At 43.1% G+C, this 14442-nt stretch overlaps 2 protein-coding genes across 10 annotated transcripts in view; one reads left to right on the forward strand and one right to left on the reverse strand.

Moving 5' to 3' along the window:
* The window catches only part of ZKSCAN5 (zinc finger with KRAB and SCAN domains 5), a 25582-nt gene extending 14605 nt beyond the window's left edge, over positions 1-10977 (forward strand). For all 9 annotated transcript variants that reach the window (XM_047837762.1, XM_047837763.1, XM_047837764.1 and 6 more), the window contains 2 exons: positions 3858-4472; positions 7951-10977. In XM_047837762.1, the coding sequence (XP_047693718.1) occupies positions 3858-4472; positions 7951-9074 (1739 nt within the window). In that variant the 3' untranslated portion in view covers positions 9075-10977. The remainder of the gene's footprint in view (positions 1-3857; positions 4473-7950) is intronic.
* FAM200A (family with sequence similarity 200 member A) overlaps positions 1009-14442 on the reverse strand; it is a 23409-nt gene continuing 9975 nt past the window's right edge. The window contains exon 4 of the mRNA XM_047837785.1: positions 1009-1023. The gene's annotated coding sequence lies outside the window, so the exon portion shown is untranslated. The remainder of the gene's footprint in view (positions 1024-14442) is intronic.

Below are 14442 nucleotides of genomic sequence, written 5' to 3' on the forward strand. Positions count from 1 at the left end.
CGGTTGCTTAACTGACTGAGCTACCTAGGCACCCAGAGAAGGTCAAGGTTTTAAAAGTATCCATCAGATCCAGAAATGAGATTAAAAAAAATAGATGTATCTTGGAAACAGCCATTTTGAGGAGTGTCAGGACATTGGGGAACAAAAGACAGTTTCTTTGTAGGTTGCAAAGGAATTTGAGAAAGCTATCATAAATAAACTTCCAAAAACATTGTGAAGGAAATGGGAAAGAGGGCTGATCAGTGCAAGAGTACAGGCTTAGATGGATACATTAGTTTTGTATGTTTTCTTTGTCAATGGCAGATTTTTTTAATGTTTATTTTTTAATGTTTATTTATTTTTGAAAGAGAGACACACACAGAGTACAAGTGGGGGAAGGGCAGAGAGAGAGGGAGACAGAATCCGAAGTAGGCTCCAGGCTCCAAGTGATCAGTACGGAGCCCGATGTGGGGCTTGAACCCACGAACCGTGAGATCATGACCTGAGCCAAAGTCGCACGCTTAACTGACTGAGCCACCCAGGTGCCCCTTTAATGTTTATTTTTGAGAGAGAGTGTACAAGTGGGGGAGGGGCAGAGAGAGAGGGGGACAGAGGATCTGAAGGGGGCTTTGCACTGACAGCAGTGAGCCCAGCAGGAGGCTCAAACTCACAAACCATGAGATCACGACCTGAGCCAAAGTTGGACATTCAGCCGACTGAGCCACCTAGGTGCCCCTCAATGGAAAAGTTTTAAGCATCCTTAAATGCAACTGGAAAAGAACTAGGAAGGAGTGAGTTTGAAACATTGAGACACGGAAGAACAGATCATTGATGAGGGCAGTCCCTGGAAAACAGGATGGCATGAGGAGGTCCAAGATCCAGAAGGAAGGCTTGGCCTCGGCAGGGAGAGAGAGACACCTCTTCTACCAAGAGGCAGTGGGAGGGTGACAGAGGAAGGCTGCCAGCAAGTTTTTGATTGCGGCTGTAGGATGTTCTAGGAGCTCTGGAGTGGATAGCTTTGACTCTGAAATAGGAGACAGTCACCTGTTGAGAATGAGCAGGTGATGGAGGAAGTGGTGAAGTAGAGGTTCGTGTGCAGTGGAGAACTTTGGTTTGGAAAAGGGTGTACATGCACGTACTAAAACATTCTGCAATAGTATGAATGGGTATAAGGTGAAAAGTGAGTCACCTACTCCGATCCTCAATCTTTTGGTTTCCCTCAAAGAGGCAATGACTGTTGCCAGTTTCTGGATTGTATCTCTAAACATAGTCTGTGTATATGTGAGTTTTTGCAAAAATGATAGCATACCATACACACTACTCTACTTTTTAAGTAACAGTGATATATCTTGGGGGCCACGGTGGAGAGATATTTTGATGTAGCTGAAGAGAAAAATGATCAGGGAAAGGAGCCATCCTTAGGAATGTAGAATGCCAGACAGGGCACTGGTAAGGTTGAAGAATCTGTAAAGCACCAAATCTGCCTGATTGGGTGTTTTTGTCTATACCCCACCACCCACCACTGCATTACTTACCAGCTGGGCATAGCACTGAGCGAGGAGCACAGTTCTCTGTCAAATACAGAAATAAATCAGGAGAATCAACAGAAAGCTTATCATGTATGTGGAGAAGAAATGGGGAAAGAGGAAAAAAGCAAATCTAAACCCATTTATGTACCAACCCGTATAATCGCCTTCTCTGGAAAAGGGCAGTTAATAGTACCAAAGAGGTGTGTTGGGCTAGTCTGAATTTTCAAATTTACCACTGGAAAAAGAAAGCCATGAGCTTTTTTGACTTGCTGGAAGGGAGAGAATTCTAATAATACAGTTAGCCTAAGCAGATGTGAATAAAAGAAAAAGTATTACTGGGATGATGGAGATTACCTGCCTATTTAAGTGGGCAGGAAAAAAACGTGTCAAAGGTCTGGTTTTGTGATAGAATTTGTTTTGATTATATGTTTGTTTCTACTATTAATGTTTTTTTTTTTTAGGAAGAGAATTAAGTAAAAGGAGTTATAAGAAATTAAAATTAAAATTTTCTTTATGGTATAAGAATTATAACTTCTCACTGTGTCAAAAAAGGATAGTGATAGTATCTACCTCAAAAGGTCATTGTAAGGATTAAGTGCCATAAAATTGTAAAGCACTTAAAGGCACAGTGCCTGGTCCACAGTATGCATTCAGCAAATATTAGCTCTTATTACCGTCATTCTGTAATATTTGGAAACAACTTTTCTGTTTATAAAAAAAAAATCTTATTAGAAAGCTCTTAATAGGCTATGATCTCTCTCTCTCTCTAGCATATAAAAAATAATATTCCCTGTTTTTTAATGATGGAAGATTTGTCTGTGCAAAGCATATTAAATGTCAGTGCTTCAAGTGAAGTGTAGGTTGCTGATCCAGTTGCCCAGGGACATGATTGCCATGTGTTCAGCATCTGTACTCGCTAATGACTATTGGATGTTAAGCTAGCTTTTGACAGTAGTAGATTCTTCTCTGGGTATAGAAAGAATATCTTTTTTCCTTTATACTAATTCATACCAAACTGAGATTCTTTGGGGATTAAAAAAGCTGGAAATATCTTTCTTCTCCAGGCTATGAAGAAACAGGAAGAGGAAGGTGAATTTTGGGTTTGCTGCATAACCCAATAATCACATTTTATTAGGAATATTTATTTATTGGGGCGCCTGGGTGGCTCAGTCAGTTAAGCGTCCAACTTTGGCTTAGGTTATGATCTCATGGCTTGTGAGTTTGAGCCCTGCGTCGGGCTCTGTACTGACAGCTCAGAGCCTGGAGCCTCCTTCTGATTCTGTGTCTCCGTTTCTCTTTCTGCCCCTCTCCCACTCACGGGCTTTCTTTCAAAAATAAACATAAAAATTTTTATTTATGTATTTATGTATGTATGTATTTATTTATTCATTTTTTTTTTAACATGTTTTTTTTTTTTTTTTAAATTTTTGAGACAGAGAGAGACAGAGCATGAACGGGGGAGGGGCAGAGAGAGAGGGAGACACAGAATCGGAAGCAGGCTCCAGGCTCTGAGCCATCAGCCCAGAGCCCGACGCGGGGCTCGAACTCACAGACCGTGAGATCGTGACCTGAGCTGAAGTCGGCCGCTTAACCGACTGAGCCACCCAGGCGCCCCTTTATTTATTCATTCTTGAGAGAGAGAGGCAGGGTGTGAGCAGGGGAGGAGCATAGAGAGAGGGAGACACAGAATCTGAAGCAAGCTCCAGGCTCTGAGCTGTCAGGACAGAACCTGATGTGGGGCTTGAACTCACGAACTGTGAGATCATGACCTGAGCCGAAGTTGGACACTCAACCAACTGAGCCACCCAGGCGCCCCTAAAAAATTTTTTTTAAAGGAATATTTATTTATTTATTTCTAAGTTTATATATTTATTTTAAGAGAGAGAGTGTGAGTGGGGGAGGAGCAGAGAGGGAGAAAGAGAATCCTAAGCAGGCTTTGTGCTCTCAGCATGGAACCTGACACAGGGCTCGATCATACAACCCTGGGATCAGGACCTGAGCCGAATTCAAGAATCGGATATTAACTGACTGAGCCACCCAGGCACCCCTTATTAGGAATATTTAATACTGCACAGATATGCACAAACAGGTACTGTAAATACCACACCAAGAGGATATCACCTTCATTAAATAGAATGACTGGTCTCCCAGTCATCTGTTTGATGCAACTCTTCGTCCCCAGCCTGTTTCTTCTTGAGGAATCTTCATCCCATCTCTGTGGCATAAGGCTGCCTTTACCAAGTCATGCATTGCTAGCATGTGTTGCTTTCGTAATTACCTGTATCTCTCATTTTCTTTCTTCCAGTATAGAAAATAGCTAATTTTTCCATTTTCCTTCTATCATTTCAGATTATGAGTCTAGGAATGACAACGTGGAACTCATGGTAAAGCAGATTTCTGATGATGCTGAAGCTCACTGGATGACGTCAGCAAGCACCGAAAGAAATGTTCCCCAGAGTCAAGGGTTTGGAGAAGTTAGTGACCTTCACGGCATGGTAGAAAGGTGGCAGGTAAACCCCGCTGTGGGGAAATCAAGGCAGAACTCTTCCCAGAAAAGAGATCTTGGTTCCATCACAGATGCTAACCGTAAGCAAAATACAAGCACAAGTGGCGAGAGAGGTCACAAATGTAACGATTGTGGTAAATTTTTCCTTCAAGCCTCAAACTTCATTCAACATCGGCGAATCCACACTGGAGAAAAACCGTTTAAGTGTGGCGAATGTGGGAAAAGCTACAATCAGCGTGTGCACCTGACACAGCATCAGCGTGTCCACACTGGCGAGAAACCGTACAAGTGTCAGGTGTGCGGAAAAGCCTTCCGCGTGAGCTCGCACCTTGTCCAGCATCACAGTGTGCACAGTGGGGAGAGACCCTACGGATGTACCGAGTGTGGGAAAAACTTTGGCCGGCACTCCCATCTGATTGAGCACCTGAAGCGCCACTTCAGAGAGAAATCCCAAAGATGTATGTAATCAGCACTTGGTGTTTGGAGAATAAGTGCAGGCAAAAATGGTTTTCTTAGCTTAGAGCAGCAGGACAGATGGGTTGTGTACTGGGGACAGTAGCTAAGGGGCAGAGATCATCGTCCATTTTGTTACGATTTATGTTGTAACTCATTGTCCAATTAGTAGGCAAAATTCTATGTCCTCTCCACCATCCCCACAACTTCCCTCTTCCCAGAGGTACCTGCTTTCAGCTCTCTTGCCTGTTTCTTAATTCTGTATTTGTAAAAATACGGCTATTGCCTGACTCACCAATTTTTTTTTTTTTTTTTAATTTTTTAAAAGCATTTATTTACTATTGAGAGAGAGACACAGAGCATGAGCATGGGAGGGACAGAAAGAAGGGAGACACAGAATCCGAAGCAGGCTCCAGGCTCTGAGCTGTCAGCACAGAGCCTGATGTGGGGCTTGAACTCACAAACTGCGCGATCATGACCTGAGCCGAAGTTGGGCACTTAACCGACTGGGCCACTCAGGCGCCCCTGACTCACCAATTTTAAATGTTATCTTTTTCCTTTCTGTTGTAGTAAATGAGGGTTTTGGCTCTCTTGGATGCTTCCTTCCCTCTTTCCCTTTTTCCCAATTTAGACTATTTTACTTATTTTAAAACAATAAAGTAATCCTAGAATAGGAAGTTTGGAGGAAAAAAAGCAGGAGGAAAAAAAATCATTCATAATCCCACCATCCTAACTAATAGAACTGGTATTCTCTAGCATGTTTCCTTCTATTTTTTCATAAGCTTATCATTTTAATTTTTTTAATGTTTTTATTTATTTTTGAGAGAGAGACAGAGCACAAGTGGGGAGGGGCAGAGAGAGAGGGAGACACAGAATCTGAAGCAGGTCCCAGGCTCTGAGCTGTCAGCACAGAGCCCGACACGGGGCTTGAACTCACGAATTGCAAAATCATTACCTGAGCCAAAGTTGGACACTTAACCGACTGAACTACCTAGGCACCCCTCATAAGCTTATTTTTATGTAGGTGTACTTGTAGAGTACAGTTAAATACTAGACACACATTGTTCCGTGTGGCTCAGCCCTCGTTTGTTATTTCTTTTTTTTTTTTAATTTATTTTGAGAGAGAGAGAGAACACACGTGCATGTGCGTGCATGTACCAGCACGGTAGGGACAGAGAGAGAGGGAGAGGGAATCCTAAGCAGGCTGCGTGCTGTCAGCGCAGAGCCTGATGTAGGGCTCGATTCCAGGAACTGTGAGATTATGACCCAAACTAAAATCAAGAGTTGGACGCTTAACCAACTGAACCACCCAGGTGCCCCACCTGTTTGTTATTTCTGACAAGCTGCCACTCTGTGGGCACATCAACACTTAATTGTTCCTCAGTTGAACTTTTAATTTTTTCTCTTTTGTCCTGATAACTGTACCTGTGCCTTTTTTTTAAATATTTAAGATTATTTCCTTATAGTAGATGCCCAGAAGTGGAATTAGTGGATGAAAGGCCAAAAACATTTTTATGGGTCTTGATAAATATTGCCAAATTGCTTTTTCAAATAGTGACCCCTATGAGAGTGTCAGTTTTACTAAATTTCTCCCAGCGTTATCAGAAAAAGAAGTGTTTTTTTTTTAACAAAAACACAAATTGAGTAAGCAAAAGAGAAGTCTTTGCTGTTTTCATTTTCATTAATTTGGTTATCAGTAAGGTTGAACAATTTTTCCTATTTACTTATTTTTTTTTTCGTTAACTATTCAAGTGACATTAAACTTATATAAGGATGAGATCACTGTCTCCTATGCTGTGAACTTAAAGGCTCCTCTTAATATTTTTCACATGACTCTTAAAACTGTCTTATAAGTATTTATTTTTAAATTCTGCCTTTGGGGTGCCTGGGTGGCTCAGTCAGTTAGGTGTCTGACTCTTGATCTCAGCTCAGGTCTTGATCTCAGGGTCGTGAGTCCAAGCCCTGCATTGGGCTCTGCGCTGGGTGTGAAACCTACCTAAAAAAAAAAAAAAAGGTAATAATAATAAATGAGTGAATGAATGAATGAAAGAATTCTGCTTCTGATGTCCCCAAGCCCAGCTACCTGTCATTCACATTAACAGTCACCACCACCTTTTCCATCATGCAGTAGAAGTTTATGAAGTTCACAATGTCTGTAAAGTTGAGTTGACCTTAGGTATCTCCTCGGCCGGTTCAATCCCTTCTGCTTGGTGGATTCCTCATTGGGGGAATCCATCCAGTAGCACTCCAGACCTGGAAAGCATTTATTTTAAAATAGTCTCTTTTCAGGGTGCGTGGGTGCCTTGGTTGAGCGTCCAACTTTAACTCAGGTCATGGTCTCATGGTTTGTGAGTTCAGCCCCACATTGGGTTTTCTGCTATCAGCATGGTGCCCACTTCGGATCCTCTGTCCCCATCTTTCTGCACCTTCCCTGCTTGTGCGGTCTCTCTCTCTCCCTGTCAAAAATAAATATAAACACTAAAATACAATAATAGAGTCTCTTTCCTTTTGTATCTTCTCTGAAGTTGTTCTTATGACTTAATTTCCTATTAACACTCCCTACCCCTGCCCCCAGCATTTTTTTTTTGACGTTTATTTATTTTTGAGACAGAGAGAGCAGAGCATGAACGGGGGAGGGTCAGCGAGAGGGAGACACAGAATCTGAAACAGGCTCCAGGCTCCCAGCTGTCAGCACAGAGCCCGACTTGGGGCTCGAACTCACGGACCGAGAGATCATGACCTGAGCTGAAGTTGGCCGCTTAACCGACTGAACCACCCAGGTGCCCCTCCCCCAGCATTTTTTGATCAAAAGAGGATATTTTGCGTGCTCATTCAGCCATAATTATGGAGAGCCTGTAGTGCTGGTCTGGGGGGGGGGGGAGCGGGGGCGGGCAGGAGCGGACAAGAAAGGCAGTGAGCATTCACAGGTTCAAGCTGTGGGGGAGGGGGAAACTGCAGATGTAGTGACGGCTAAGGGCGAAGAGAGTGGAGATTGATGTCTCACCTACCCTCTTGACAGTAGTTTTTCCAGACTCGTTTCTCTTTTGCCCTGGCTCCTATTCAGGTGTTCTTTCCAATTCTATATCCCCCTCATAATCCTTTGCTCCCCATTCCTCCAGTTTTTGTCTGCTTGCTCCATCCAGCTGTGTTTTGTTCTGTCTCATTCTGTCTGCCTGACCCATGTTTGCATTTCAGAATGCCTCTCTCTCCTTCCTGTATAGTCAAAGTGTGCTACTCACGTTAGCGATAGCCTAGCCTTGGCTATCCTCACCACCGTGCTTAGTGAGCCCCTTCATCTCCTTCTTTTCAGTGGACAAATACCAAAAGTTCTTTTCACTCCCGCTGGCTCAGGCATATACACGTATCCCCCTTTGTCACTGCCCTTCCATCGTGGTTTCACCTGATTATCCTCTTTTTCCTGGCAGCGTATCCTTCTTCTGTAAAAGAACTGGTGCCATCTGCATTTCCTCTTTATTCTTTCAGGCAGTGACAAAAGAAGTAAGAATACAAAATTGAATGTTAAGAAGAAAATTTCAGAATTTTCAGAAGCAGACGTGGAACTATCAGGAAGAATCCAAAGGAATGCTTCTCAAGTGCAAGATTTTGGAGAAGGCCATGAACATGCAGGCAAGTTGGATAGAAAGCAGGGAGTTCCCATGAAAGAGATACTAGGACAGCCTTCTTCAAAGAGGATAAATTTCGGTGAAGTCACATACGTGCACAAAAAATCATCCACAGGAGAGAGACCACATAAATGTAATGAATGTGGAAAAAGCTTCATTCAGAGTGCACATCTGATTCAACATCAGCGAATACACACGGGGGAGAAGCCATTTAGGTGCGACGAATGTGGGAAAAGCTACAATCAGCGTGTGCATCTGACTCAGCATCAGCGGGTCCACACTGGTGAGAAACCCTACACCTGTCATTTATGTGGGAAAGCATTTAGAGTGAGGTCTCATCTTGTTCAGCATCAGAGTGTGCACAGCGGGGAGAGACCCTTTAAGTGTAATGAGTGCGGCAAGGGCTTTGGGAGGCGGTCACACCTTGCTGGGCATCTGAGACTCCACTCTAGAGAGAAGTCCCATCAGTGCCATGAATGTGGAGAAATCTTTTTTCAGTATGTTAGCCTCATTGAACATCAGGTGCTCCACATGGGTCAGAGAAATGAAAAAAATGGCATTTGTGAGGAAGCATATAGTTGGAACTTGACAGTGATTGAAGATAAGAAGATTGAGTTACAAGAGCAGCCTTATAAGTGTGATATCTGTGGCAAAGCCTATAGTTATAGTTCAGACCTTATTCAGCATTACCGAACTCACACTGCAGAGAAAACCTATAAATGTGATATATGTAGAGACAACGTTGGCCAGTGTTCCCACATAAAACATCAAAAACCCTACTCCAATGTGAAATCCCATCAATGTCATGAATGTGGCAGAGCCTTCACTCTGAAGTCCCATCTTAATCAGCATCAGAGAATCCATACAGGTGAGAAACCCTTTCAGTGTAAAGAGTGCGGAATGAGTTTCGGTTGGAGTTGCAGCCTCTTTAAACATCTGAGAAGTCATGAGAGGACAAATCCCATAAATACCTTAAGTGTCTAGATGTTTCTGGTGTAGAACAGCTCTTACTCAAGTTTAGGAAAGCCTTCCTAAGGGAAACCTTACTTCTATATTGAATGTAATAACAGCAACTTCAAGCATTTTCTCCAGCATAACCGTCAAACCTACTGATATGTTGAAATCCTTCAGTTAGAACTTAGGGACGCTGGAGAATCCACAATAAATAGATATGTTTGCTTTCCCCATCAAGAAATGGTTTCGTTAGCAGCTTCATGCTTAAGGATCTAGACAAGAGAGCACCCATGGATAATGGTGGATGAAGGAAAGCCTTGAGATGACACTCATTCTTCTGTTGAATCTCAGAACGTTGACACTGACAAAAGCCTCATGAATGCAGTAGAAATAAGCTTTATTTGTAGTTTCTGCCTTGTTTGACAGCTTCTTCAGGGAAGAACACAGTGAAGGGAAGAGAGAACTCTAAAGCATGATAGCTATTCTGGTACCTCAGCAACCAACCTTTTCTAGAAATGATTATCCCAGCCACTAGAATGCTCCAGCCATTCTTCTCATCTTGAGTATTAAAGCTTTGAAAAGAAATCGACTTAAGGTATTTATATTCTGGCAAAATTGGGGTTCAGAGGCTGGATGGTATGTGTTCCTGCTGCATTATTTAGTCTCAGACTTCTCCATGAAACCTCTACCTTGTTTTTGTTTTGATTCTACTAGTGTCAGTTGGCTAGGAGTTAAGTGTGTAAATTCAGGAGAGAAACTGTGTTGGTTGGTCACATCTTGAGGAGAAGGGAGAGGGACCTTAGGGGAATAGAGAAGAGAAGACGGGCCAAACTGTGGGCTGGTTTTTATTATGTTACCCACAAGAAAGAGGGCAGCTGTATCCAGGGAAGGAATTGGACCAAGCTGAATTAAGAATCTTGGGTGCAAGCAGTATGTGTAGCAATTCCCAGTTGCCCTGGAGATAGACCTGCAGAAGATAACAGTGTGCAGAATAAGTGTCAGTTTGAGTTGCAGTTGGGTTGGAAAGTAAACAGTCATTAGGAGAAGAAAGGTACATGGTCTGGTTAGCCCTGCCTTGTGGGAAGGTCTAGGGGAAAGAAGATGACATGGGATAAGTTAATTTGAGCCTCTTTGCTAGAGACAGGAAGAGAGTGTGCCTCTGGGCACTGCTTCTGCTGACTGCTGGGCTTACAAGAAACACCCAATAGATCCTGTTGACTGTGTATGTTGTACGCTGGTGCCCTGCCCAGATCCCCTTACCAAATTGGCCTGCCTGTCCCCCAGTTACTCTGAGTTTTAGCTGCTGGGTGCTCACCACTCTCCTCCTTCTCCAGACACTCTGGAGAATTGTCCTCAGATGATGGGAGCTGCCTCGCTGGAGTTATCTGCCCTCCACACCCCCTAGTCAGTGGCATTAATATGGCGTCCAAAAGGCTGATTCACTAGGTCTCAGTGGGGGATGGGAGAACCTGTGGTTCAGTTTTATGCTCCAGAACCCTCCCTTTGTGGGTCAGGCCAGACTTTATCTGAGACTACATCCATGTGTGAGTATCACAGGGCCTCATTAGTAGCATTTAAGGAGTCCCCTGCAAACAATCACAAATGAAGGTCCAGGTGTAAGACTTAATTGAGAACGAAAACTGCAGTGAAGACTATCGTTAATGTTTATTGAGGATTTACCATGTTCTAAACATCATGTGCTTTACGTGGATCATCTTGAATCCTCATATTAATGAGGTGGTTTTACTTAGCACCCTCATTTTACAGTTGGGAAAAACTGAAGTTTCGAATAGTTCATTCAGTTGCCCAAAGTCACGCAGCCAGTATGTGGCAGAACTAGCATTTGAACCCAGCCAGACCACTTTGCCTCCAAAAACTAAGCTCGTAAGCACTAACCTGTATTATGTCTTACATTATTAAACATCAAACATTACAAAGTGGTGAAACTCTGTTTTTGTTACCTGTGTGAAAAACTTTTGATCCAAGATAATGATAAAATCATAAAGTTAAAGAACCTTGAAAAATTGTGCTGGGTCCCATGCGATCATCAAACCCAACCTCCCACCTGATGGAGGAAGCCCCAGTTTTCTGGCACGTGTATGTAATAGATGCTTAATAACTGTTAAACTGGAGGAGACATTGGCCTGGCAATTGGTTATCCAGTTTCTGCATGAAACCCTTTCAGTATTAGGGAGTTCATTGCCTCCTAAGGCAGGCTCTTACATTTTAAAACTACTCTGCTCACCAAAAATGTCTTTCTCAGCTGAAACTATATTGATCTATAGTCTTACAGCTTTCTCTCATTGCTCCTAGTTGCAAAAAAAAAAAAAAAAAAAAAAAAAAAAAAAACCACCCAAAAAACACAAAAAAACAAAACAAAAAATTTAAGACCTTATGATTTGAATGTTTGAAAAGTTTTTTGCTGTTACTCAGTCACCACATCCATCATAGCCTTCTCTTCCAAACCTCCAAACTCCTAAACAAAGTATTAGAGTTATACATTTTATTTCCTTAAGTTTGGACAATTTAGAGCAAGATTTGTTTACTTGAGGTGCTACTTCCTTGTCCTTGTTAACATTAAAATATTGGAAAGGACTAAGGCAAAAAAGGAACAGAACAGAATCTGTGTTCCAATTACATCAGTAAATGGGTGCTTGGAGCATGTTGGTTGAATTGTATAGAAGTGTTTGCTACGGTGCTGGGGCCAGAGACGAAGCCTTTGATTGATTCTATAAAAAATTTGTGTTGTTTTTACAAAAGTACCAGAACCATCTGAGTGAGTGCAACTAGGCCCCGGTCATTAGCTTGAGGTACTTTCCCTGCAGAAGGAGCTTGTGACCTGCACCTCACACCCAAGAGGCTAGATGCCCCATCGGTTTCCTGTTTCTTTCTCATTGGCGAGGAAATGCTTCTAAGCCTTAGTCTTTTCCCCACCCTGAGGAGGAAGCTAAATTCCCCTAGATGTGTAGAGGAGGGCTCAGGGAGTCACCAAGACCACCGAGACCTCCACGAATCAGGGGGAGTGGGAGGGTGGGACTGTGAGGCACTTCCAGTGGGCTTCTGGGATGTGTAGGGGTCGTGAAGGCCTGGTGTTCTGCTCATGCTCTCAGAGCTCTGGTCTTCAGGTAGCAAAGGGGTCACGAGATGGCCCCAGCAGGATATGGAGAGAAGCGCCTCTTCCCCTGCCCCCACCCAGCCCAGCTTTGTGCTTTGACAAATCTAAACGATGGGATCTTCCAGGAAAGGCATTGGAAACAAAACATAAGACCTTAGCATTTTTGTGCCCTTGTACAGAATCCTAGAAAGACTTCACCAGTAAGTGCAGTTCTGGTGGCTTGGACCTAAGGAGAAAGATCATAACCTAGAGAAGGTCCAGAAGAAGGAAACTACACAAACTAGGGGGGACCACAGATCTGAATCTGTCAGCTCACATGTAGTAGAACTAAAGAGATACTAGGGGTGCCTGGGTGGCTCAGTCGGCTGAGCGTCCGACTTCGGCTCAGGTCATGATCTCACAGTTCATGAGTTCGAGTCCTGCGTCGGGTTCTGTGCTGGCAGCTCAGAGCCTGGAGCCTGCTTCGGATTCTGTGTCTCCCCTCTCTCTGCTCTGCTCTCCCTTGCTCACACTCTGTCTCTCTTTCAAAAATAAATAAAGATTAAAAAAATTAAAAGAACTAAGAGATACTATTCAAAATCAGAATGATACAGGGAGAAAAACTAAGGGTAATAAAGAAGTACCTACAGAGATACAGAAGATATAGCACATAAAAAATTAGAGATATTCAAGGATAAATACTAAAATGGAGGCACTAGCATGTTTTGGAATTGATGTCAAGGACAGTTTTACCTCTTTACTTCTGTCTCTTGGTACCTCTGAGCATAATAAATCATGAGTTTGGTGCAGTATAGCAACTGTTCTATCCTTGGTGGGAAATAATACAAGTACAGTATGTATCACTGATTCTAAGCGTGACCAGGAGAAAATAGGACCGCATTAGCACAAACCAGTCACTGTCTAGATAAATTTTCAGCTTAATCCACTGGGGTTAAAATCTTGTTTCTAAAAGAAACACAAAAGTTACATTTGTTGTACATCTGAGGATATGCTTTCTGTGCTCAGTACTTTAGGAGGTATGCTGGTATACTCCAGCTGAGGTGACAAAATGCTGCAGACTGGGTGGCTTAAACAGAAATTTATTTTCTCACACTTCTGGAGGCTGGAAATTAGAGATCAGGGTGACAGCAGAGTTGGTCTACGGAGCCCTCTCTCTCCTTGGCTTGCTGACAGCTGTCTTCTTGCTGTGTCCTCATACAGCCTCTCCCTTGTGTGCGTGCACTCCTGGTAGCCCTTCCTCCTCTTACAGGGACATCAGTCCTATGGATGAGGGCCAACCCTATGACCTCATTTAACTTTACTCCCTTGAAGGCCTCTTCTCCAAATGCAGTACAGTCCTCATCTGACAGATGAAGACTTGGAGGCACAGAGATATTTGACCGTGACTTGTTATCTCTGAAATGGAGCCTGGAGCCCGGGGTCTCTTAAATCCTAGCCTAGATAGTGCTCTACACTACAGTGAGAGAAAAGGTCTGCTTCTGATGTTTTCATAGCTTTCTAATTATCTTTCTGGCAGCAAGTTATGTGAACTTCACTCCCCATTTCAACATCTTCCTAGATAAATATGGGTGACTGGGATGTGGAAACTTGTTTTCCCAAAGTGGTCAATGCAATTCCAAATTGTCCCTGGTTAAATGGTGCTGGTGAGATACATGTATTAGTTATATCATCATGAGGAGACACAAAGGAAGCAGGTATTTGATCCAGAAGCGGCAGGATTTTAGATAGACTCCTAACCTGCCACGGCCCACAAGGATGGTGCTGCTGTAAACTTGTATCTTGGAATTTGGCCAAAGGCCACTTGTCACTAATCAAAAGCCAGAGACCTTGATTGTAGGCAGGAGAAACCACACAAAGCAATCCTTATGGACAAAGAAGACTTGGTCTCTCCTGTCCCTTACTCAATTTGGATTCTATCACAAGGCCACCCTGCTGCCAGACTTTACCACCAACCCCTAAAACTTACCCTATACTGAAGTGGGTGAACTCACTGTTTAAGCTGTTCTCAGTGTAACTCACTGAAATTTTGCATGACTACCTGTTGATTACTTTGCAGTTTTCAAAGCTATCAGACACTTGTTGCTTCTCTCTGCTTCCTTTTGACACAATAGCTTGAAACCTTGTTAGTTTTTTAAATGTTGGTGGTACCCTGTCACCTGGTTTTGCTGTAGTGATGTCCCTGAGTTTTCAGTTTTGCTGTCCTAGTTTTTAAGGAGGGATTTGGGAAAGTCAGAAACTATGCCCCATCACGGTCTTCTCTCTTGTGTCCCTTTGAAAGCAAGA

Source organism: Prionailurus viverrinus, chromosome E3 (genome assembly GCF_022837055.1).
Source record: "Prionailurus viverrinus isolate Anna chromosome E3, UM_Priviv_1.0, whole genome shotgun sequence".
Taxonomy (NCBI): Eukaryota; Metazoa; Chordata; class Mammalia; order Carnivora; family Felidae; genus Prionailurus; species Prionailurus viverrinus.